Here is a 27,433-nt window from a genome sequence, read left to right on the forward strand (position 1 = left end):
GTTTTCTCCTTCCCATCCTTCGTTTCCTTCAGCTTTTGTTCATTCCCCGTTTCCCCTAATTCCTCGTCCCTAGGATGATGTTTTCCCGTATCCGATGTTGTTGTATCCTTACGTGAATCGATATCATGGTCAGTAGAGTGTTCAGCGTCCCTCTCTCTAAGTCTCGCCAGCCTCAGCCTTGCCCTTGTTAGTATATCATGGGCGCTATTTTCACTGTCTTTCGTTTTAGTTTTGCCTTTTTTCTTGTCATCAGTTTCATCTTCCCCCCTTGTGATGTGGTGTGGTGAATTATCTGTGTCATCAACAACAGACTGATGCTTGATGTGAGACCTCTGTGTTCTTGTAATGTGTGTCTTTTCTTTGTGATTAGTTTCATCTTCATCCCTTGTGCTGTGTCGTTGAGAAGTATATGTATTATTTGCAGTAGACTGATATTTGCTGTATGATCTCAGTGTTTTGCTCGTCTCTGTTCTTGTTTTGTAATCATTCTCATCTTTCTTGCTGTTTACTCTGGAGTCTCTCTGGCTGCCCTGTTCACTCTCACCTTGATCGACCACATCCTGGCCCTCGTCATCGCCCTCTTGTGTACTGGAGATGCTACTTATCTTCAGCCGGCTAAGCATCTCGGTGTAAGAAACTCGTGGGCGAACCGTCTCAACCCTCTCCTTCCGGGTGGCAGCTACCGTCGCCGTCTCGCTTTGATCTGATTGGTTTCTCCCTGAGTATTGGGAGTGCGAGTGATCTGCCCAGCGTGTCACCGTGTCCCTGCCTCTCGGCCCTGCATCAATGGTGTCCACGTCGCCTCCTGTTGGCTTTGTCGTTGAATTTCTTGAGAGGGAGCCTAGGTTTTCATGCTTGGTAGAATTTTCCTTGGTAGATGCTGAGGTGCGTCCATATTGCCCATGTCCTGTCTCACTCTGCCACTGCTTGTTCCGCCGGGCATCACTGGGGCTCCCTTCACTGCTAGCCATGTCTAAATTGTACCTCACCGAGTTTCCAGTGACTTGGTGTGAATTTCTGTCTTCACTGCCTGCATTATTGGACCTGTACCTTTCTGAATATTCACTGACTTGGTGTGAAACTCCTTCTTTGTCTTCCTTGTCCGGTTTGTATCGTACAGAGTATTCAGTGACTTTCTTTGAACGTCCGTCTATACTGTCTGCGGTATTGGCCTCTCGCGAATACACTGAACTAGACTCTGTGTCCATCTCCTTGCTTGCTTGCCTGTAAAGAAATCGATCATATGCTTTCCGTGCAATCTCTTCGTTTGTAGGCAGTCTCTTCAGCAGCATGGAATGATAGTCGGTGAGGGAGAAGGCTTCCCTTGACGTTCTGTTGGATCTGAAGCGAGGAATTCTTGCATCTTCCTCAGAGTCCTCTTTAGATATCTCAGTCCCGGAGTTAGAGGGAGTAGTTTTAGAGAGATGGTCGGAGTTGAGGCATTTTTCATCATACCTGGAATCGCTCGAGTTGTATTCACGCCATCTTGTTTCCTTCTTTGGTTCCTGGATGTTGTCTTTGTCCAGGCCTGTGGAATGGGATGACTGTAGCTGGGTTGACAGAGAGCTTTCATCTTCCATGTGGTCAAAATCTGGTGTACTTGTTGCTTCAGGGAAAGTGTCATTATCTGCAGTCCTGCCTTTTTTGTATTCGGACTCAACTTCCTTCCTGTTCAGTGGTTCAGGTTGCTTTTTTATCTTGTCCTCATCATTTCGAGAGGTATCGTATTTCTTCTCATTCGTGTTGGATCCAAGGGACTGTAAGTGTGAATCTGATGTTTTGTAACCATCATAATGCTTCTCTGCAGTTCTCCTTGTCCTCCAGTCTCTCCTTGTTCCTTGTGAGTCGTTCAGTTCCTCCCTTGCTGTATCTCGATCATGTGAATCCTTTATTTGTTCTTGTAAGTCTTGCCTCGAGTGTGACCTTGAGCCAGAGGAGTCTGAAGCCTTGTAATCACTATAATGTTTGTCTGTAATTATGCTTGACAACCATTTTCTCCTTGTTCCTACTTCCGCTTGTGAATCCTTCACTTGCTCCCTTGCTGCCTTTCTATCATCTGAATCCTCTGCCTGTTCCTGTTCCTTCTTCATTTTATACACGGACGAAAGTGACCGTCTTTGACCCCCACGCTCTTCAGTGTTTGCTTCCTCACTTTCATTTGGACCTTTGCTTCTTTGGGTACGATAATCAGTATCAGTTCCTTCCTCTTTCAAGTCCTGGGAAACATAACTTGTCCTGGATGATATGCGTGAACTCAGAGACCCAGGCTGAGTGCTGTGGCTGGACTTAACCTCAGATTCATCGCTGTCAATCCCACGATAACGTCTTGCCAAGTTTCTTCTCCTGGGCGATGTAGAAGTGTCATTCAAAGTTAGCTCGTCAGTGCTTTCGTTTGTACCTGAGAGATAGCTGGTGCGTCCCCTGAGGCGGGCGCCGAGGGAAGCGGAGGGAGTTAATTTTGCACCATCTTGGCCTTTCTCTTGCTTAGTTTTGTCCTCACTTTTGTCCGGCCTTGTAGACAGAGAGGAGCTGCTATAGGTGGAGTTTTCCAGGCTAAGGCTTTGTTGATTTCTCATCGTATTCTCCTTTGAGTCTTCGTCGACTTTAAGATCACGAGAACGAGTGTGAAGCCGTGAGCTTGTGTCCTCGGTTTTATCAGACCATTTAGACAGAGACGAATGGCTGCCATGTCTTGAGGTTTTGTAGCTGATGTTTTGTTGATCTCCAGTCGTGTCTTCCTTCAAGTCATTCTCGGTTTTCAGTCCTCGAGAACGATTGTAAAGACGAGAACTGCTAGAAGTATAAGAACTGGTGGTGGAATATTTGGGAGTGAAGGAACGTTTGCTGTGTGACTCGTCCAGGTTAAATGAACGGCTTGAGGACTGCGTACGTTCATGGAGGGTGTTTTCTTGATCAGTGGAGAAATAGGAAGTTTCATTACGAGAAGGCAGAGTCCCATCAACCTCGGTCTTGTTAACAGTGGAAACTTTTGTGACCTGCACATCATTTCTGCCTGTGTCCTCTCCCTGTTCCTCTGCTGTCGAGTCTGCCGAGACCATCGCCACATCACATGGGCTTTCCGAATTCAAAGAGGATCTCGAGGCATCAGCAGCAGTGTCCCAATTTTGCCTCTTATCATTCGTCATTGCCCGTGAAGCGAGAGAAGAGTCATGATTCCCCGTGTGAGTTTCGGTCGCTCTGTCATCAAACGTGGCCGAAGAGGGGCGAGATTTGGAGGCGATGGAGCGACACATCTTAAGCACGTGACTGGGGGTGCTCGAAGTTTTGGCAGCCTGGTTTTTATCGCTTGTTGCCGTGCGAGATTTTGAGGAGAGGAGGCTGGAGTCCAATTTCCAGCCGAGAACACCTTGATCCACCTCATCGGATAGCTTGGTAGACGAGAGACTCGGGAGCTTCGTATCCAACCTGTGTAGACTTTTAGAGGAATCAGAGGGTAAGCCATGGTCCATTGAGCCTGTGTTGTCTTTGGTCAGTGTATATCCTTGTCCTGTATATCTCCCTTCATCTCTGCCTCGGGACAGAATGGATGAACTGCTTCGTGCTGTCTCTGTATGGGATTGGGTGGTTGAGCTCGATGTTTGTGATATCTCTTCCGGGGATAGGCTGGATAAGCTAGATGGAGTATTATGCGATGTGTCTCTTCCCCGTGAGGTGTAGGGGGATGAAAGACTTCTCGTTAGTGCTGACTCGCTGGCAGTGCGCGACATGGAAGAAGCAGCCAAAGTTTGCTCTTTATCTGCAGGTTGGACCACACTGGGAGCTGAGGCCCGCGAGGCAGAGGTTGTGAGGGGCAAAGAAGTTGTCTGCTTTAACCTTCCTTGACTTGAAGTAGACATTCCCTCACTGGCTTCCTTATTGACACTTCCAGATACCTCGACTCCCCCATGATCACGAGGGCTGAGGGGAGAGCGAATGGAGGGAAACTTGTAGGAATGAGAAGTGACGGGTTTACTGAATGCATATCCCGAGCCAACATCCTCTTCAGTAGTTTTAGCATCAGAAAAGAAAGTTTTTGTCTCACCTGCAGTAGATGAAACCTTTGGCTTGGAGTAGATATCACTGATATATGACCCTGTGGTGGTAGACGATGTAAGGGGACTGACGTAAGAGGATTTTCCAATTTGGGGCAACTGGAATGGCCTCTTGCTTGATGCCGATCCGGAAGAGTCACATTCCTCAAGGCCAGAAGACGAGGACAAGCTTAAGGGCCTGAAGGGCGAAGAATATATGCTCGAGGAACTTTTAGAGGACGACCTATCACTCGTGGAAGCTGTAGAAGAAGTGGAAGTGGCTCGTTTCAGCAGGGTGAAGTTAGTAGGCAGCTGTGCGGCTTTGTGGGAGAAGAAGGCTCTGTTGCAAGATGGACACTGACGACTCCCGCTGGCGATGACGTTATCTAGACAGGAGGTGCAGAAGGTGTGGCCGCAGAAGAGTGAGCGAGGACAGCGTTCCTCCTTGGCGTACCTCTGCTGACACTGCGGGCACGTCAGCTCATCATCACTCTCCATCTTCCTTTGAAAAAAAATAAAATTAAATAATAATGACTGTCAAATACATGAGGGTCAAAAATTCCTTCAAGGCGAGAACATATTTTTACATTTTATTCTTGACACAAAGAGGCAGTTTCATCCATAATGGGAAAGCTGTCTCACAATGACTTTTTTTTATGCAAGAAAGAAAGAACCAAAGACCAAAAAAACTCAAAAATTCTCCCCCCCCAAAAAAAAAAAAAAAAAAAAAAAGATTCAAGACGGGGTAGGAAAGGCAACATTTAATTCCTATAGTTCGATGTCTCTCAAGGACTGTATAAAATCGTTTCGAGGTAGCAAGCATTCAAGAAATAAGTCATCGGAGTGAAGCGGTTAACACTATTCTTGTCGGAACACCTAAATTATTCTATGCTAGACGATTTTTACTCTGTTCAAAGTGAGCCACAGAACCCTCAGAGTGTTCGGGTACAAGGGTTCTTTCTCGAGACACACAGCTCATTTTCTCACGCACGCGAACTCCTCCAGCAACATTTCGCATTTTCTGTCTCCATGAAAAAACAGCGGGGGGAAATATATATATATATATATATATATATATATATATATATATATATATATATATATATATATATATACAGTATATATATATATATATTGTTTCGAGTGTTTTGGACGAGAGGAACCTACATGATCTCCCTCCATTACCTGCACCCCACATAAAAAAATAAAAGCAAAAAAAATATGGTGTTGAGAGTGGTGGCCGAGAGGAAAACACACGAGAAAAAAAAATGGAAGAAAAAGAAAAGAATAAAGAAAAAAATGTTGAGAGTGGTGGCCGACAGAAACTGACACGAGAAAAAATAAATAAAAAGGCAAAAAGAAAGGACAAAACGAGAAATAAATCTGGTGCCGTGAAGGTACAGGACAAGAAAACTTTACACGAAAGGGGTAAAAAAAAAGAAGAGGTAAATTTGATATTGGAATTATCCTGGACAAGAGGAACTTACGAGACAAAACTAAATGCATAGAAGAAAAAGATAAGTAAATAAAATAAGTAATGAATAAAAGAATATTCTGTTACTATACATGTTGTGATCGATAAAACCCTATACTGGACGGGAAGGAAATAATAAAAACAGCAGAAAAAATATTAAACCTTGTGTTATGAATGTCTTGCCGAAAGGGCCCTACGTGGCGGGAAAAAATACAAAAATTCTAACGTTTTGAGTTTATTGTCGTAAAATAAATATGAAATAACAAAGTGGAAAGGAAAAAAAACAACAAAAATACTGTTGATTAAAACAGGTGTTACCCATGTCGCAGGTGAGAGGAACATAAGTGGTGGGGGGGGGGGCGCTGAATCGAGCTACACTGAGCCCTCGTTAGATCCTTTTCACTGCCAGGACGACCTTTTTTAATATTTTCTAGCCACCACCTGTTAATTTTATTCAAAGCGTCGATTTTTACTAGAGGTGGGAGAGGGTGGAAGTGGTCAGTGTATTTAAAAGTGCTGGGTGCGCCGTGTTGGCATTGTGTGAAATAAAGGAGAAAAGTTGTGAAGTGGAGGAGTAGGAGGATGCTGGCACTGTGTGAAATAAAGATGAAAGGTTGTGAAGTGAAGGAGTGGGAGGATATTGGCACAGTGTGAAATAAAAATGAGAGGTTGTGCAGTGGGGGAGTGGAGGTTGTGAATAAGGTCGAGAAGAAAGGCACGTGTAAGGTATAAGGAAGGTGTTGTGTTGTTGATGAAAGTCAGAGGGGAAATGAAATGTTATATCAGCTCGAGGTGTATGTATGCCAAGTCCTCGAACGTGAAAATGGCAGTGATTATTAGGCATAGACTTTGTGATGATAGGCGTGATGACAGGTTCCGGGATGAGCAGAATGGAGTGAGGACAGCTGTTAAGAGTTATAAAGTGTTAGTGAGTGGTTAAATAGACGAGAGAGTTGCCCGTAAATGATGTATTATTAGCCAGCAGAGGAAAAAAAATACGCAAAAAAAATATTCAGAAGGAAAGATACGCAAAAGGAATGGGATACGCAAAAGAAAGGATACGCAAAAAAAAAATAAGACATACGCAAAGGGAAAGATACGCAAAAAAAGACATACGCAAAAGGAGTGATGCGCAAAAGGGAAAAAGACAGGCAAAAGAAGTAAAATATTCGTCGAAATTTTGTCCTCTTCTCTACCTGAGCCAATTACAGACACACCCTCAGGAAGTGAAGTGCCTACTCTTCCTTGTTGACTGAAAAGAAAAATGAAGTTTGTTCTGAATCTGCATATATGTTTTAAATGCACACCCAGGGACGCGCAGCTGCATATTCATCTGCTTGTCAATGATTCATTTTTTAGTCGTGTTTTATAATGTAGTAATTTGGTATGCGTAGGACCCTTTCACTTCACCGTCTTTGCTCACAGTTCTTTAACCGTAATATCTTCAGAACGATGACGAGATTTGCATTTTTATTCTCACCAGCATTCTCTCTCTCTCTCTCTCTCTCTCTCTGTCTCTGTCTCAGGTAGTACATGGCTATATTTTACCAGATTCAGTCAGCAGCTCTTGTATGGTGATGATTAATTGGTGAAGAGGAGGGAGAGAGGGAACGGTGATGGTGGTGGTGGTGGTAGCAGAGGGGATGAGGACAGGTGATGATGGTGATGATGATTATGATTATGATGATGGTAGTGGAGGGGAGGGGGAGAGGGGATTATGATGATGATGATGACGATGGTGATGATGATAAGAGGAGTGGGAGGGGAGATAAGGATAATATAACACTCACATAAAACACATCCACTATATCCACACGCAACACTCACTCCCCAGAATAAGACATCACACACTCACGAACACAGCCATTACAACACGAATTTCACACGCAGCTCTCACTCTCCAGGATACATCATCACTCACTCACGAACACAGTCTCTCCAGCACGAATTTCGACATGCATTTGGCACGCACGAAACCCCAGAAGTAAATTAGTTATACATTCATTTACTTATCAAGGCAAGTTAATTCACCAATCCATCACGCGGGCTATTCCATTTACTGCCTGTGTTTGGGATGGATATATTCAGTTACACACACACACACACACACACACACACACACACACACACACACACACACACACACACACACACACACACACACACACACACACACACACACACACACACACACACACACACACACACACACACACACACACACACACACACACACACACACACACACACACACACACACACACACACACACACACACACACACACACACACACACACACACACACACACACACACACACACACACACACACACACACACACACACACACACACACACACACACACACACACACACACACACACACACACACACACACACACACACACACACACACACACACACACACACACACACACACACACACACACACACACACACACACACACACACACACACACACACACACACACCAGAAAAGGTTAGAATCTCCATTACTCTGCCTTCCGGTGGTGTGCACGAACAGAATACATGATGAAGAACAAGCACTCCACTATTTCTCTCTCTCTCTCTCTCTCTCTCTCTCTCTCTCGTTCCAGAAAAATATCGTAGCTCTATCCTCGTCTTTATTTACTCATTAGCTGTGTCTCCTTCACATTTTTCTCTTCTGCACGATAACGCTTCTTTATTTTATTCCTACTGATTATAATATGGACCAGCCCTTGATGTAAATGCCAATATTATCCTGGGTTCCATTTAACTTTCGAAATAACCTAACATGGCACGACAGAGGTATGAGATGCGCATGGAGGAGAATTAATTGCAATGTGAAACGGTTTATTGGAGAAGGTGATGCGACTGGGATAAACCGGGGAGTGATAAGAGCGGTCTGGCTGTGAATGAATTAAAGATGTTCTGGTGTAACGTGATAGTTGATGAATTCTGACCGCTGAGGGACTGGCTGTGAACGAATGATGTATATTTTTCCTTCCCGTGGTCGCCACCGCGCTGGAATAATTTAAGGACGCGCATGTGTTAAGACAAAATGTATAGATCTAGTCAGAGGCACCAGCTTAACCCCTTCCAAATGGTGGTTTCATTTTTATTTTATACTCAATGTTCAGACGGTTCAGTTCTGATTAGGGGAGATTTTTCGAACTGGAGGTGTTTTCTGCAGGCTTTCAGTAAACCCCCTTTTACTACTGGGGAGCTCCCCGTTTCTCAATATAGTAATCTAACATCAACTAAAACTGAGACGACGACTCAGTATCTACATGGTTAATACTCACTATCGTCTGGCGTATCTTCATCGAAATAAATATATAATATGGTGTTTGCAAAATGAACGGTAGAGTTGACGCGACCAATAGGAGGCTAACAGACCGTCCTGTGTTTGACGAATTTGTTGATATTCATGTCCACGGAACCGATACTTTTTGCTGCGTGTGTACGATGGTGATGTGCTGGTGATGCAGGGGTGGGATGGCAACATTGATCCTGACCTTCAACTTGTGCACTCTGACACACAACCTCCTACAGTTCCAGGGCAGTTATTCATGAACGATCTACCCTCTCCCCAACAGCATATTTTTCACTACAGACTACCACCACACGGTTTTATCTAGTTTCGCGATGGAGCTCTCATACTGTAGGTGTTAATGAAGCCTGTACTGAATCGCACCATTATAAAACGTTGCTCCAGCGTAATAACGTCTTCTGCGGATAGTAGGAATAGAATTAAAAATATGCAATCGAATTGAATGGGATTACTCTTTCAGGCTGTTACGACTCACTTAGTTGAGTAAAATCGTCTGGCCTTAGCTGGAGTAGAATTATAGGTACTGATCCGACATTGGGAGGGTATTTATTAACTCTCCCAAGTCCCTGTAGCTCATTTTCACCAGAATAAAATCGTCTTTGCATTTCCCGGAATATAATATGGTAGTAAGGTACCAGTAAAAAGATCGTCATTTGATGGAAGGCGTTACGTAATTTTTATATAAATCTGACTCTCCTTTGTAGTTAACTATAACTTTATTAATAATTTTGCAGTGTCGTATTTTTTTCCATATTATTTAATCAAGTTTTCTTGTGACGTGTCTAATAGCTGTATAAGTGAAGACAAGAGCACTATATTAGAAAATCGTATATTAAAAAATCATACAAACAACTCAACCCCTTACGTTAGATGGCTTCTTAAAATTTTTATTCTTCCTGCAAAGCGATTTTATTCAGTTTAAAAGACGTCAGGTAGAGAAAAGGAAAGGATCAAACTCAATTACTCTCACCACAAGACATCATTCCTGTGCTGAAGAAAACAGTAGGATACAAAAGCCTTATAGTAGCAAAGAGCTCAAGGTCGAGAAAGCTTAAAGATTATGGCAGCAGATTCAGATACTTGCATTTAAGCATAACTTATGTATACCACTGCATTAAGGACGGTATTCTGGCGCCATTGGAAAGCTTACTAACTCCTCTTCCTCACTGGGTTATCTCTGATTCTGCTCCGTTATGATATTGTTGGGTGTTATTCATGCAATCCGTGTCGACATTTAAAAGTTATAAGGAAGAAAAAAGATTATATTAATGGGTAATTTGGAAAATAAATCGGTAAGGAAGAGGTGCTAGGGAGTCTTCTTACTCAGCGAGAATTCAGGCCTAAGTAAGTACGGTTGTGTATTAAAGAACAGTTGCACGAGTGAAAGATAGAAGTAAAAACAAGGAATAATGTAAACACCTTAAGGTCACGAGAGTCTGAAATTTTTTTTACATGATTTAGTTACTTCCCCTTCCCGAGTCTTACCTTTGTTTACCCGATCAGCTGATTAACCCCCCACGCGGTGCGTCCACCTGTTACCAGCCTCCAGTGCTGACTGGGCATCAAGCTTTGGCCATACACCCCTCATACTCCCCCACCCCCCTGACTCACTACGTGTTTGTGTACCTGATATCTGTGTGTGTGTGTGTGTGTGTGTGTGTGTGTGTGTGTGTGTGTGTGTGTGTGTAAAGTAAACTGTATTTTTATGTATGTACCTGCCCGTGAATGAGTATGTGTCATGATCCAATTGTCACCTGCTATCATTACCCCATTGTCCAGATAAGGCATCCATTTGTTAATTCCTGTGGTTGACCGCGATAGCAGTGATGGGAGGCGTAGATAATAACCCACGAACAACCCTAGTACTCAGTAACTTCTACCTTTAGTATTTCTAAGAGCAGTATGATTTAGTGGTAATGGTTGCAGTTGTAGCTCCGGGTTCATCTGAAATGTGCACCCAATTGACTGCTTGCGGAAGTTGCCCTTATGCTGCAGTTCAGCGTCCGTCATTTGGGGGATAGGGAGGGAGCTGAGAGATGTTTGTACAGTATAGCTACACAGTGAAGACGCTAAGTTATATCGGTGCCACCACGTGAAGGCGTCCCCCTTCAGCAATAGCATTATGATGTCTGTTAAAAGAACATTACACTAAAACTAGCTTTAGTTTTCTCACCCGGTCAGACTCAGGGATATAGTGTTTCCCTCATGAAAAACTGACTGTATGAATAACTAACTCTAAGGAACGCATTCCTTCACAGTTTTCTTCCTTTCGCAGCCTTTTTTATCATGTAGCTCAGTGGCAGAAAAAAAATATTATACTGCAGCTGTTTGTGCTTTCCGTAACTTCCTCGTGACTAGCATAGCATTCTGCTACTGATCATCAGTTACACCTCAGCATCCAAGATGGACCGATGACAGATTTAAGCCAAGTTAAAATGAAACGCGTATTAGAATAATTGACCACCAAAATAACCGACTACATAGGGAACCCTTCCTTCAGAGAGGCGTGGGTACAGACGTGGGAATAACCAGTTACTAAGAAATCATGTATAAATTTATCCCATCTAGGACACACACCATGACTGACTACTGAGCAAGTCATACCTTCACAGTGGCGTGGACACGGGCGTCAGAATAACTATAACTGCGATCCAATCTGGTCGTCTGAGTGATTCCTTTGATCTGGCACCACCACGTCGTCGCGGCACGAAGCAACCAGCCTTTGTCGGAACCTTGGCGCTCCCACTTTCATATTACACACACAATTCCACTATGCTTCCTCTGAACTGTAACTCTGGACTGTAGATTGTTCTGTATCTGCGGTGACTTGTCCACTGTTTACTGATTTCCTTTGTGCACAATGATCTTCTTGAGGTGACTTTCATATAATAGTCACCTCCTTATTACACACACTCTTCCTCCATACAGCTGCTTTATACTGCCACTTTTCTCCCCTCTAATTTCCTCTACATACTGCCATTCTCTCTACATACAGTAACCTCTTTATTTTCCAGTGACGTCCCCAATATACAGTGTTTTCCTACAGTATTTACAGTGACATCCTCATCGCAGTGATATTCTCTGTTGTTGTTGTGCAACCTCAGTCTGTCTGATCGAGCAGAGCCATCAACCGCAGGCAAGCTTCCTTCCCTGTAGAGCTTTCCAGTGCAGTGAACCAATCTTTCCATGCGGCAGACATCGCCTCGCCATAGCGAGCCATGGGGATTAATGTGGAAGGTTGATTGGATGCCGCATTTGCGTCTTCACCCAGTTGACAGGTGCCCCATAGCAGGCTCCTTGTCACCCCGTTATTTGGCCATATGGTTACCACCCAGCGCTGTAAATATTTTCCCTAGTTGCAGGAAACCAATTGGTTTTCCACTCACTGTAGAGGCACGTGAAGCAGTAAGAAGAGTAATAAATAGTGACAGGATGGAAGAAATAGGAAGGGAAGAGAGCAGACAGAAAAAGAATGATAGACTTGAAAGAAGAAATAGACCGCACTCCATCAAGTGAGCGGATGTTAGGCGCCCCCACCAACCACCTTGATGGCCTCTGTAATTATGGGACTACCTTTCGTCTTGCACCTCGTAGCAATACGGGGCAACCAGTCACCTTCGTATTATTTGTTGAATTTATTTAACTACCGGTACGTGCATACTTAATTTTTCCTTTTACCGTTGCTTCAGCACAATGATTTACTCAGTATGGTATCACGTCCGTAGTCTTGGATTTTTTTTTATACATGCAATAATATCCTGTATGTGCGATGGTATTATAAGTATCGTTCCTTCATATATAGTGACATCCTCTTTATCCAGTGACTTTCTTTGTATACAGTAACTTTATATGAAATGTCTTCTGTATAAAATGGCCTCCTCTGTATACAGTGACTTCCTCTATATAGTGACATCCTCAGATTACAGTGACTTCCTCAGTATACAGTGACTTGTTCTACTTACAGAGACTTCCCCTATATACAGTAACTTCCTACATATACAGCGACTTCCTCTGTCTACAGTGACTTCTCCATATACATTAACTTCTTACATATACAGCGACTTCCCACTTATACAGTGACGTCCTCTATATACAGTGACTTTCTGCATACGCCCCACTGAGTCACCGTTGTATGATAAACAGACTCCTTTAGAACAAATCGTGTTTGTCCACATTGCCACTTCACTCGTGTCCTAATGCTGGGTGTCGCATATCTGTCCACATCGCGTCACAACACAGACAACACAAACACTCCATCGTTCTGCCCAATATACATAGGTTACAGCGTCACAGAAAATACATGGATACATCGATTCAATACTTATTACAGGCAGTTTTTATATCGGTATTCCGAGATAGGACTTGGGAAAAATAAATTGGAGACGTGCATTTGAAAAAAAAAAAAAAATATATATATATATATTATATATATATATATATATATATATATATATATATATATATATATATATATATATATTTACCCCTCACGTTCATATCCATAAAATCTCTGCACGATCTCACCCTTTCCCGGCCCCTTTCTGCTCACTAATTCATTTTGCTTCTACACTTACCTGCCACCCCTCGCGCTCTCTGCCAGGAAAACGCTGATTTTCTCCCGCTCTCTCTTTCCTTTTGCCTTTTACTTGTTTGTTTCACTCGGATATATTTTTCAGCCACATCATCATCATCATCATCATCATCATCATCATCATCATCATCATCATCATCATCATCACTAGTTATCAAGACCTCTTGCCCACCGATATGTGTGATGGGATGCAACTTGAAACAGGACTAAGAAAACACATGCGTTGGAAAATTATCGGCAGAGTACCCAGGAAAATTAAGTGGACATTCATTCGCTCATTATCCAAGCCTTCGAAATTCTGTGCTCCACTTCACAAGCCGAACGACCCTCACAGAAATTTGCGTAATAAATCTTGTGAAATAAAATAAACCTGTCGACCACCAAGTTTAAAGAGGGATGCAAGCGAAGTGCGTGTACGTTTTTGTTAATCCATTTCTATCCGTCGTCATTTTTTTCTTCCTCCATTTCCTGGATCTGAGAGGAAGTCAGTTTGTATTTGGTCCCCTGCTGAAGTGGATCTTTTTCTCGGGGGGACATTGATAGCCAGAATTAGCCCTTCCTGAGCTGGCGAAGTATGAACGGTGAAGGGGAATCTTTGGACAGTGATGTATGTAAAAGTTGAAAGTGTTGCTTTGGCTATTTTTGTGTGTGTCAAAGTCTTTAAGAGTAATAGGCATAAATGATAAGGTGAGAATATTTCCTGGCATATGAAAGGGGATACTACCAGCACATAGATACAATGCTCGCCGTGGTGTGGGTTCGAACGCTAGACTTGGAATCCAGTTATCATGATATAGGTACTCTAACCACCGAACCACCGCAGCTCCCATTCAGTTCTGCATCTCGCCTATTCACACATTCACATTTTTTTCACCTTCTCGGCCTTCCAGTTCACCTCCCACTCTAAAATTGATTCATATATACCCCTTTCAACACCCTATTCACATTCGTCTTGTCATGGGGGCCATACCGACACTCTCAGGCTCCTTTGATGCACTCAGGTGAATTAAATCTTCTAACACTAACTGGAATACAATACTTAAGTTGTCTAGACCATGACAGGGTTACTGGCACCATTATTAAGAATCTTTAGCTGCTTAAAACCGTCTGGAATGAGCTAGAATAGAATAAGAGAATTGCCCCCGGAATGAAAGGGTTAATTGTTTCATTCCTAGTAGTAGTATTTTTTTTTTATACTCACACAATTACATTTAACATATAAATTACTGTGGTCATAACACATCTCCATGCACTTCTTTGTACGCGGACCTGCATTCTGTATCATGGCCTTCATAGCACCATCAACTTTACTTTCTTGGGGCACTATATTTTCTGCCTTTTATATTACCCCTCATTTATCACTGCACTTATGTACTTAACCTGCTGGCTTAGTGAGTTTCTGTGAGCTGCGTAACATCGTCCATCGTAAGCTAAAAAGAAAAAAAGAATACGAACGTCTTTATTTTCCATATGTAGGTATAAATGGATTATTACCTCCGCCAGCGATGTTGGACAAGTTGTATTCTCTCGTTTATGGTGGTCTGTTTGTGAACTGCAGAGGGTGTCTCAAAAATTTGTGATTGGATTTCAGTTAAATTTAGTGGATACGTGGGCAGTGGGTCAAGGAGGAATTGAATAGATTTTAAAGTGGATCCGGACATACTGTAGATACAGAATAAATCATAAAGTTATTGGCGTTAGCAGAGGTATGCGCTGTGAGTGCTTGTTTATTATTATTATTATTATTATTATTATTATTTTTATTATATTATTATTATTATTATTATTATTATTATGTCGTTGTTGTTGTTCCTCTGATCTCATACTCCCTCACCCCCACAGGAGAGTTGGACGATAAGATGAAGTGGCTGAAGAACTTCGAGAGGCTGCTGGAGATACAGAGGAATATCGTGTGGCCTCCCGTCACCGAGCTGGACCCCAAAGTCTACATCCCGGAGTTCCTCAAGGTGGGCCGTGCTGACGGGAATCGATGAATACGTAATGAGTGGGAAAATTGTGGGTTGGCTGGCGTATGTGGGGCGTCAGTGCTCTAGTTTCATTAAGGACCTCTTTCAGTGTTGATTGTGTGTGTGTGTGTGTGTGAAATCTGTTTTAATGATATTGAGATCAAACTCTTCCTGCTTCTGCAAACTCTCATTCTTCCGTCCAGCAGATCACTTGTTCAGCCACTTAACCACCACTTATCCCTTTCATAATTTTTCACAGTTTCAGACCATTTTATTCAGGTGAGGAGTGAGATGTGGAAATGGGATAGTTAGATATTGCCTTAGTTAACTCATTCAGTACGAGATTGACTACCTAAAATTTGAGTAAATTTCTCTGCCGATGTTGAGAATTAAGTAAAAGAAAAAAAAAAGACGTAAAAGGATGGAAGGAATAAACACCCGTATTACGATGACACTTATTTCGTCCTGTCCTGGCGCGCATTTTTTTTTTTTTTTTTTGCAACTTGTTACGTGATACTTATATCAGAAAGCCAACCATTTTTTAATTTCTTTTTACGTACTAATTGTTACTAATGTCAGAATACAAACCACTCTCTTTTAATTATATGTTCTTTGTGTCAGAAAGTCAACCATCTCTTTTTCTTTTATACTCGCTGGGTGTTAGTGATACCAGAAGGCAAACTACCCCATAATTTCTTCTTACTCCTTTCCTTTTTTCTTACCTGCTATGTGTTACTGATGTCAGAAATCTGCCTACATCTTACTTTCTTTTCCTTGCTCTGTGTTGTTGATGTCAGAAGGCCAGCTGCTGCATACCTTCTTGTTACTGAGTTATTGATGTCAGAAGGCCAATTCCTCCTTATTTCGATTCTTACTACATGTTACTGATGTCGAAGCGCTATTACTCAGTCTTTTGTCGCTTACTTTGAGTTGTGTGTCATAAGGTCAGCTACTTATTTACTTGTCACTAAATGTATGTTCCTGGTATATTTTTGAGCCTGCTACTTCTCGTTACTTATTAGATGTCGTTTGCATCAGAACTCTAACCAGCCCTCATCTCCTCCAGGGCGCCATCTCGCGACAGCCTTGTGAACGCCTCATAGTGTCGCCCCGCCGTCAGATCATCCTGGAGGGGTCCCTACACATGCTGGACCACAACAAGCCGCAGGAGATGTACGTCATTCTCTTCGACGATATGCTGCTCATCACCAGGAGGAAGAAAGGGCTCCACAAGAAGGTGTTTGTCCAGTATTAAAAGGGATCGTATTTCCGTAAACTTTCGAAGCTTACTAGCATTGTGGAGTCATAATACTTGTGGACTCAGGAAGCTTAGTATAGTTCGTTCTTAATTTACCTGACGTTTTCTTGATTTTACAGCTTATTTCCCGTAGCTCAGTGGGAGAATGATACAATACTCAGCCTGTACTATCACTATCACCAGTTTCTGTACCCCCCTGGCGAGAGGGAAGTTAAGGACAAGGCTGGAGAAAGGCGTGGAAAACAGATAGTGGCATTTCATCAGACTCAGACACCGACACATACATACACACTACTGAACCACCATTATCCATTAGCCCTCCCTTACACCAACCCTATCCTCCGTCTCCCTCTCGCCAGGGGGTAAAAACTCTACTGATCGTGATGGTACACCCTTTTCATAGCATTTTTTCGACACTAGGAGGAAGAATGGACTCCAAGAAGGCATTTGTATAGTGAAGAGTAACCAGTCTTTTCCAGGATACGTTCAGACCGTGGCCAGTAGGAAATAGGGACGTACTCGAAGGGCCATAGGAGGATTTGTAGCACCTCTTCCTTTGCGATTTGTTTCTATACTGCACTTGAACAGCCTCTTGTGTGTTATTTTTATCGTTTTAATATCGACATAGCATAAAAAATACAAGAGGATGTTGAAATCTAGTGTGAAGACTATGTCGCGAAAGATGAGATGGTACGAAATATCTAGATCCTTTTAGAACACAGCCCATGAAGACGCAAATTTTACAGTCGGTGAGGAGAGGTAGACTGAGAATGAAAGTTGACAGTAGACTGATATGGTTTGGGCATGTTGAGAGAATGAAAGTTGACAATTTAGTGCGGAAGGTGAGAAGTGTGAACGTCGGGGGTAGGATTGCGAGAGGCAGACCAAAAATAACCTTGGACGAAGGTCATGGAGTGTGACATCTGGGATAATGAAATGAAGAGAGAGGCTGCCAGAGATCGAGTAGTGTGGAGAGTTGCCATTAGGTGACCAAGTCCGACGCTTTCTGGAGTCTCTATAAACGATATAAAGGAACGATACGATAGGTCAAGGTTTATATTGTAGGAAGAGCACTCAGTTACAGTCGTCCAAGTTGTAAACAATTCGCAGTCCACTTGAAGATATGGGTGATTGTGAAACGGGATATTTTTAGTTTTACCAGTTTTCATCCCGACCAGCATATGCCAAGTTAATGTTACATGTTCTTCTCAACGTAAATAGATTTTTTTTTTTTCATGGTGGAGCATATGTGTAGAATTACATCTCACGTCTGTTATTTTCCTTTTTGCTTAGTCCAGCTGCTCATTTTCACTATAGTAATGCCTCTTTTCCGGTATCAAAGCACATGACTACAATAAACACATACTGAAGATACTTTTCAAGGCCATTTCATAAGTACTTTTTAGTGTGATGGGAATGCCTGTAGATCAGATGGGTGTAGAATGTGTTTAGAGAACACCGCCGGAGGGGACCTTTTCTCATTCGTTGTCAGTTCAGCCTCGTTAAGCGTTTTTTTAGGGACTGAGAGTCTTTTATGTCACTTAATTAGGATCAGAGAGGCTTTGTGTGAGACGTGAATGGGTCTTGGGGGGTAAAGGACAGGTTGTTATGGACGGTGGGCCTCATTCTCGCAGGCTTAGGGGCTTATGTAAACTATCCTTCTCACCGGGTTGGGTACAGGAGAGGAACGCCTTCATGCCCTGGCACCGATATGACCGCATGCCCTCACTGCCCGGGTATACAAACGTCCCTTAAGTCTCTCACTGTCCCCCGTAGCGCAGTACATCATTTTCCTTTATAATCTTATTTTCTCAGGACAATATTTTCTCAGCTTTGTGAGAGATGTTTGGTACCACTGTTAATTATACCCATCATTAACCCTCACTAATTAACCTGCTCTCGTCGGCCTCATTGACCTTCACTAATTAGCCTGTTCTCTTAGGCCTCATTAACCCCTTCACTAATTAACCTGCCCTCATAGGCCTCATCAACTTTTACTAATTAACCTGCCCTCCTAGGCCTCATATACCCCTTTGCTAATTAACCTGCACCTCTAGGCCTCATTAACGCCATCACTAATTAACCTGCTCTTCTAGGCATCATTAACCCCTTCACTGATTAACCTATTCTCCTAGGCTTTAAATAATCGCTTGATGGTAGGAGACAAAAGATAAATATTTACTCTGAAATGATTAAGAGCTTTCGTCACACCTTTCCGTCATGAATTTAGTCTGCCAATTACGCCTTAATCCTCGTTGATAATATTAAAGCAACATGCCGTTATTATCCGGGACGAAAGGACAAGATGCAGGAATTTTATGGCTTCAGGTTAATGCACTTGGTGTGGTGTGTTGTGGTGTGGTGTGGGGTGGTGTGTTTTGAAAGAGTGGTGTGGTGTGGTGTTGTGTGATATGGTGTGGTGTGGTTTGTGGTGTGTGGCGTGTAGAGTGGTGTGGTGTGGCATCACTAATGTCGCTAGAGTCTAAGGGAGTGAAATATTTCGCTTCCGAAAATCGTTAGGGAGAAGCAGAAGGACAGAGCCGCTCCTAGAAATGCTCTCGCCTCAAATAATATATAATTAACGTTGCAGAGAACAGTGAGGTGAAATATGAGAGAGAGAGAGAGAGAGAGAGAGAGAGAGAGAGAGAGAGAGAGAGAGAAATACAGCTCATTAGGAGAGTTAGAGCGTACTAGGTGTATTGGAGAGGGTGTAGCCATTGTGTACTGGGTGAAAACGAGGAGATTGAAGATGAACTGGGGGAAAAAGGTAGGGAGGGAGGGATGGGAGAAGAAGGGAAATGAGGAAGGAATGATGAGAGGGAATGGAGAGGGAATGAAAGGAGATTGATCAGGGAGTGGGGAAAGTGGAAGAGAGGGAGGAATGGAGGTAAGGAAGAGAGGGAGGGATGTAGGTGAGGAAGACAGGGAGGGATGGAGGTGAGGAAGAGGAGGAGGGATGGAGGTGAGGAAGAGGAGGAGGGATGGAGGTAAGGAAGAGAGGGAGGGATGGAGGTAAGGAAGAGAGGGAGGGATGGAGGTGTGGAAGAGGAGGGATGGAGGTTAGGAAGAAAAGGAGGGATGAAAGTGAGGAAGAGAGAGAGGGATGCAGGTGAGAAAGAGAGGGAGGAGGGAGGAGAAGGATGAAGCGAGGATTGAAGAGAGTGGAGTGGAAAAAGAAGTAATAGTAGATGGAGGAGAAAGAGGGGGTATGAGGAGAAAGAAGTGAGGAAGGAATGGAGGAGGGAGGAGGGGGAAGAAGCGGAAATTGAAGATGAATGAGAATATGACAAAAGGAGAGATGAAAGAGAAAGAGAAGGGGCGTGAATGATGTGAAGGAAGGATGGAGGAGGGAGAAGAGGGAAGAATTATTGTTAAGGGAAAGAAAAAGAAGAGACTGAAGATGGATTGGAGGATAAGAATTAAAGAAGAGAAAAAAGAGAAAGAGAGGGGAGAAGGAGAAAGGCAGAAGTGAGGAAGGGATGGAGGAGGGAGGAGAGAATATTAAGGAGGAAAAAAGAGGAGAAGGAAGAGTAAATGGAAGAATGGAATTAGAGAAGTGATGGAAGACGAGGGAAGTAATAAGAATAGATGGATATGCAGAAATAGGGAGGGGCAGGCCAAGGTAAATATGAAATGTGAAAACAGAGATTGAAGAGAGGCAGGGAAAGAAGAAGCGAAGGTTAGAGAAACAGGGACGAGGAAGAGAAAGGAAGGACTGAGGAAAAGATGAATAAGGGAAAGGAGGGAGAGAGGGAACTAAAGAGAGGACGAGGGCAGAGGGATAGAGAGAGAGGTATGTCTTTCCCATTTCCTCTCCTTTTCCACATGTGATTATTCATGATCCTATTCCTCTTACCTTAATTCCCTCTCAGTCCTCCATCCATTTCCTCTTCCATATGCTCAGAAGCTGTTAATATCTCGTCTGCTTTTTGTTTTGTTTTTTTCCTTTTATGACATTGGGTTTCACTCCTCCTTGTATTTTTTCGATCAGTTGTACCTATATTGTTTACATTCTTTTTCTGCTTTTCTTGTGTTTTTCTCTTCTTTCTTATCGACTTTAACATCTTACCTCCTGCCCACCATTTTCCTCTATCCTTCCTTATTCTCTCTCTCTCTCTCTCTCTCTCTCTCTCTCTTTCTTTCTCTTTCTCTTTCTCTCTCTCTCTCTCTCTCTCTCGTCCTCCCCTGTCCCTCTTTCCTCCCTTTCTTGTCTCCCGCTCCCCTCTCTCTCCCCCTTCCCACTCTCTCCTCCTTGCTCTCCCTTTCTCCACTCTCTCTCCCTCTTCCTCTCTCTCACATTTCTTCCCTTCCGCTCTATATCACCATACACTCCTTCTCCTCTCCTCTAGCCTACTTGTTTATATGTTCCTCTTCCTCCCTCTTCCCCTTCCTTTCTCATCCTCTTCCTCCCTCTTCGCCTTGCTTTCTCATCCCCTTCCTTCCTCTTACCCTTCATTTCTCATCCCATCCCTCCCTTCCTCTACCCCTCCATTTCTCATCGTCTTCTTCCATCTTTCCCTCCTTTCTCATCCCCTTCCTCCCTCCTTCCTGTAAACCATCCTTCCTATTCCTTAGTTTTAATTTAATTTCCGTCCCATCCCTATTCACACGTCCCCCCTTCTCCCCTCTCCCATTCAAGCCTCCACGGTCTTTTCTCTCCTCTCTTGGGGCTTGGAGGGGGAGTAGAGAGGGGAGAGAGGGAAGTAGGGGAGGAGAGGGGTATTGGGATATTGCAGAAGGAAGGAACTTGGTCGTAATTAGCTTTGAAGAATTCCATTGATATTCCTCACCCCCAGAAGTCGATATTCAATTACTCTCCTTTTGAATGGTTCGTCTTTTTGTAATCTTTCGCTCCTCCTCTTCCTCTTCCGCTTGCTCTCCTGCTTCCGCTCCTCCTCCTCCTCCTCCTCCTCCTGCTCCTTTTGAATGGTTCGTCTTTTTGTTATCTTTCCTTCCTCTTCCTCTTCCGCATGCTTTCCCGCTTCCGCTTCTCCTCCTCCTCCTCCTCCTCCTCCTTCACCTCCTCCTCCTCCTCCGAAACTTCAAATATTTCCTTCTCTGCACTCTACACTCTCCTCATATCTTTTTAAATGTCATAGCTACTCTCTCTCTCTCTCTCTCTCTCTGTATTTTCTTCCTCATCTTTCCATATCTTTCCCTTTCCACCCTGTTTACGTAATCTCATGTATATCATTGTCTTTTTCACGTTGACATAGGTTTCATAAGTGCGATAGATATATAGATAGATAGATAAGATAGAGAGAGAGATATTTTCTCCCTCCTTCGCCAGGTGACTCTTAGGGCAATAGTCTTGTGAGCATAGGAGGATTTTCAACATTTCCGTATGGATTTATTTTTCCGTATGACACCTTAATTTCCTCATGTATGTTATTATATGCTTTTAACACTGATTGGATTTGTATGAATTATGAAGCAATGGAATACTATAGTGCCTTTACTTCGACCTGGCCTAAAATTGCCATCACTCCATCTTCCCTGCTTATTTGCAGCAACTGATTAAAAATAAAATGCGATGCTGATCATGAAGAAGTGCTGTGGAAAGGATGTAGACGTGTAGTATTGCCTCTTTCTGCTAATGGTGTACATGAAATAAGCTGCAAAAGGACGAAAAGCTGGCCCAGGTTAAGGTAAAAAGAGTATAGTCTCCGCAGTACCTTCATGCCCTTGGAATCTTCTTACCATGTGCAGACTGTTTTATTCAAGTTACAAATTGACTTCTTGGAGGTTCCATTCTTCCTCCCCAGCTGTCTCTCGAGGTTGTATTTCATGGACCCAGGGTTTTTTTTGGCACGTCTTGCAGAGCGTTTAAATTTTGTATATTATTCATGGGGCCTTCAGTGGTTAGTATCAGAGGGTAGTTCGGATGTATTTCTTGCATAATGCCACTCAGGGACGAATGTGGCTGGTCACCTACGCGTTAAATGTTGGGAGTGAGTAACATGGCCCTTATTCCCTACACACATGCTCGAAGCGTTCCTCCCAGCTTGAATAAAACTATCAAGAAGAAGTAAGAAATATTAATGTCGTTCCTCCTGCACAATTTTCAGTCACTGCCTGCCTTGCCACTCACACTTACCTTCCGCAGAAATCCTCGCTGACGGAGAACTGGCCCAGCTCCTGCTCCCGGGCCTCCACCAGCGGCGAGTCTGCCCTACGGTACATCGTCTACAAGCAGCCCCTATCTCTCGACCGGTTCTTCATCCACGACGTCACCCCACACGAGTCGGCCGCTTCCAAACTCGAGGCGGCATTCGTCTTGGTCAACTTGAACCGATTCCAGCAGATCATTGCCGTGTACACGTTCCAGGCGCAGACGGAGCAGATTAAGGTTGGCTTGGTTTGAGAGAGAGAGAGAGAGAGAGAGAGATTCTTTGTGTTGTCTTGTTTGCTCAGTCTGGCAGGTATAATAATAATAATAATAATAATAATAATAATAATACCGGTAGTAGTAGTAGTAGTAGTAGTAGTAAAAATAATAATAATAATAATAATAATAACATGGCAGGTGAAAATTTCCGTACATTGTTGTTCACATCAGTTACAATAATGCATAATGATAAGGTTACTGACCATCCAGTAATGCTGTGTGTGTGTGTGTGTGTGTGTGTGTGTGTGTGTGTGTGTGTGTGTGTGTGTGTGTGTGTGTTTTACCTTTGTTCTTATCTATTTGTGTTCTTACCTAATTGTTTTCTTACCTAATTGTTTTCTTACCTACGGTATGTGTTCTTGTCTTATTGTGTTTTCTACCTAATTGTGTTCTAACCTGTGTTCTTACCTAATATTTTCTTACCCAATTGTGTTCTTACCTAATTGTTTTCCTACCTATGTGTTCTTGACTAATTGTGTTTTAACCTAATTGTGTTCTTACTTGTGTTCTTACCTAATGTTTTCTCACCTAATTGTGTTCTTACCTAATTGAATTCTTTCCTAATTGTTTTCTTACTTAATTGTGTTCTACTAATTATTCTTCCTTAATTATGTTTTAATTATTCATATCCTATTTTGTTCTTACCCAGTTGTTCTTACCTAATTGTTTTTACCTATTTGTGTTTTTCAGGACAATCATGCTTCAAATGTCCTATCTTCTTTTATTAATGTATCTTTTTTTATCTTTACTTTTTCGGGATTTCAAGAAAGGAAAAACAAGGTAAAAAACATTATCACAGGGAAGGGATCAATGTACTTCTTTTTTCTTATTTCTGTTCTATATTATTAATTTGTATTTTTTATTTTTCACATTAATAGATTCATTCTTTCTTTAATATATAACTAACTCGAGGTATTAGTTTGAGAGCCCATTCCCTTAGGCCCAGCGTTTTTACTACGTGCCACACACCTTCATATGTTACCACTTTGGCACTGATACCCACCCTCCATATTTAGTACATATTAGGGCTGTCTGATTCAGGACTGGGGTGATGCTATTAGCGGGGAGTTTTATGTCGTGTGGGAAAATAGGTAATGTCTGTTTTAACAACATTCAGTTCTTTAAGCTGTTCCCTACCCCACCCTGGAATGGAACTCCCGCCTTTTTGGACAGCAGACCATTTTTCTAACCACTTGACCACCACCTGCCCTACAGTGACTGCTCTGGAGGGTTCTCACTCTCATACTTTCTCATTCTATGGATTACGTTTTCTTTTTCTTGAGTTTTACGTCGTGTCCTCCTCTTTTGATAAGGGCTAAGCGTTGCCTCTGGGTAGAAAACTTTGGTTTTTGGAGCGTGTAGCACGTTATGACTGGATGCCCTTTGTGATGTCTACCAATGACCCGTGGATGGACACCAACTTCCAACCCTTCGGTCAGAGCGCTCATACCCACTGAGAAGCAGCCGCTACAATCAGCTAGGTGACAGGAGAGCGCTACCTCTCCCGGGGAGGCAGCTTGCGCGGGGGTGGCATGAACTAATGACTCTTCGGTCTTGAGTCAGGCGCTCTCCCACGGAGCCGCCATGTCGTCTGTAACTGAAAGAGCATCCTGTAGTTTTTATCTTATTATTTTCACAAGTTCATTGTGTTTATTGCCGTTTTATTCATTTGGTGTCGTTTAAATCGCCCCCGCATTGTTCCCAGTTTGAATATATTTGCAGTATTTCTTAGTTTTTCACTCTTAATTACCTGTAAATTCCGTTCAAGGGTGATCAACATGAAATTTTGTTAGTTAGCAGTGTATGCATAGCTGCTTATTATTCCTTCATTATGCCTGTGTAAATATCGTGTATCTGTCCTGGCTTTTATCCACCACATATTTTCTTGTTTGGTTTATTTTCTTTTATGTCTTCATATTGTCCGTTGATATATTTTTTCTTAACCCCATTAGCCAAGAGAACATATTATTTTTTTTTATTCTTTGCCATCTCCAAAACATTACAGTATACAGTTTGAAGCTTAAGGGAAAACTTTCAAACTGGTAGGCATTTGACACAGTCCCCATTAACCCCAGCACTACATGGGGTCTCTCCTGAGCTGGATAAGAGCATTTCTTAGCATCAGGAATAAAAGTGACGTTTGGTTGTGTGTATGTGTGGATGTTTGGTGTGTGTGCAGTCGCGTGAGAATTACTGCGTGAAAAGGTGTAGGTGGCAAGTTGATGTTTTTCTTTTGACTGTCCGTTACTGATGTTAAAGCTGTTGTTAATGGAATATGGCTGTAAAACATTAATAGGTATTTCCCATTCTGCTTAGGCACTGTTAGATGAGTAATGATTTTTAGCAACTTTTATTAGAACTCCATGTTTAGAAATGTCACATAAAATGCTAACAACACAATGCCTATCTTCCGGTCACAGTAGATTTACAACTGAAAAAAAAAATCTGATGCTATCATTTTAAGGAGGCTTTTATTAATGCATAGATTGATCTGAATGAAGTCTAGAGTTTATTAGCATTGTATGAGTAATCTTTCAAAACATAATTCAGCCTGATCCTTCAAAACCTACCAGGGCTTTTCCTGATTCGGTGTTATTACGAAGTTGTATAATGGAAATGTATATAGTGATGAATACCAGTTATTCAGTTTCTTTCAGTTGTGGCTGAATTATTACATTAAAGTGCAGAGGCTTCTTTTTTATTTTTAATAGTCATGCTTTCAGAAGCTATGAATTTTTAAAATAAAAAGTTTAAATCATTCCTCAGACGTGCAACAGAAATCATTTTCTTCGCCCTTATCAAACTTTTACAAAACAAATTTGTAATTGTTTAATGATGAAAATACTGTTGAGGGCAAAGTATTATTGTCTATCTGTCCTTCTATGTATTGCCAGACACCATAACTACACTGGATATTTCATTTTGCTCTGGAATGGTTTTTTTTTTAGTTTTGTCCCTTTTTTTTTATTAGCCTTTAAAGCTATGTGGTATTCAGAGTACCGTACTGTTGTTATTTGAAAACCAGTTACCATGAATTGTGTTTTGTCATACAGAAATACATGTAGGCCCTGTGGTATGACAGTTTTAGTCAAACCAGTTGAAATAGTCGTGAGAAAAATAAATGCCATTCTGAAGTCAAACCAATTATTTGAGGAATCAGCCAGTCCCACTTACATTTTCATGGTTATTTGAATACCAGTGTAGCAAAAATGCAGTCAGAGTTAGTAGATAAAAAAAATCAGGGCTGAAGACAAAAATGCCGCACAACAGTTATTAAAATGGAAAGAATCACTACCCGTAACCTACCTCATGACATCAAAGAGGCACAGATATTTAAATGCAACGTATCTTAGGAAAAGCCCACGATGACACTTATTTCAGATCATATTTTTGTACGAAAGATTATGGGAAACATTTTTTACATTATAGAGTCGAGTATGTCCTTTTACCTCGCACTTAACTATACTGTACTGGACCTAAAATGTTGTCCTATTCAGAGGAGTTTGTTTGGGGGTGTAGCATTTTCCAGTTGCAAAGTGATCAGTGACATCTATCTCAGAGTCCCCCCTCTTTAAATTGCATTCCATGTCATTGTTGTTTTGACCGGACTTAGTGTTTTGAGAGAGAGAGAGAGAGAGAGAGAGAGAGAGAGAGAGAGAGAGAGTGTGTGTGTGTGTGTGTGTGTGTGTGTGTGTGTGTGTGTGTTTTATTTTTTTCACCTCTGATAACTTGCCCTTGTGCCCTGCAGCAAACATGGCTGTCCAAACTACGAGACACCCAAGACAAGTGGAAGAGGACGCTTCAAAACACAGTGTTCCGGTCCCAGCGCCTCCCGTCCTCTGCCAGCACGCCTCCCAAGGGCACGCAGGTCCTGAGGGAGGCAAGCATACATAGGGAGTACCCGTGAGCAATCATATCACCTGTGAGCCACTGAGAGGCCACGCAAGCACTCACCCAACACATGCAGCAATCTCTTCCGTGATCAGCCCCCCGAGAGAGCCACGGAAGTAGGCACTGAACACGCAACTCTCCCGTGAGCAGCGAGCGCCCTGAGAGATCTCACTCAACATAACCATCTCTCCTGTGAGCAGCCCCTTGAGAGATCACCCGAGCACGCTCACACACAGTACACGCAAGCCATCTCTCTCTTCTCGTCGTTTTTTGGTATGACTGGCGCGGTGGGTTGGGATGTGGCCGGCTTGGGTGTGGCTTACGTAGTGGTCTGCATCATAACACTTAAGTTGATGATTACAGGTTCTCATTTTCCTCTCACGCTCCTGTCTCATACGACTCATTCCCTGTTTCACATTCCTCATTACCCGTTTCATGCTATTCATTTCCTATATCATGCCCTCGTTCCCTGTTTCACGCTCATTTCATTTTTCAT

At 42.6% G+C, this 27,433-nt stretch overlaps 1 protein-coding gene across 3 annotated transcripts in view; it reads left to right on the forward strand.

Annotated features, from left to right (window-relative positions):
* LOC145397755 (uncharacterized) overlaps positions 1-27,022 on the forward strand; it is a 602,404-nt gene extending 575,382 nt beyond the window's left edge. For all 3 annotated transcript variants that reach the window (XM_080270779.1, XM_080270777.1, XM_080270778.1), the window contains exons 13-16: positions 15,276-15,400; positions 16,467-16,637; positions 22,765-23,007; positions 26,795-27,022. In XM_080270779.1, the coding sequence (XP_080126905.1) occupies positions 15,276-15,400; positions 16,467-16,637; positions 22,765-23,007; positions 26,795-26,953 (698 nt within the window). In that variant the 3' untranslated portion in view covers positions 26,954-27,022. The remainder of the gene's footprint in view (positions 1-15,275; positions 15,401-16,466; positions 16,638-22,764; positions 23,008-26,794) is intronic.
* The last annotated feature ends 411 nt before the right edge of the window (positions 27,023-27,433 follow it).

This window comes from Coenobita brevimanus, chromosome 43 (assembly GCF_032717465.1).
Source record: "Coenobita brevimanus isolate Jiangsu-jjx chromosome 43, ASM3271746v2, whole genome shotgun sequence".
Classification (NCBI taxonomy): Eukaryota; Metazoa; Arthropoda; class Malacostraca; order Decapoda; family Coenobitidae; genus Coenobita; species Coenobita brevimanus.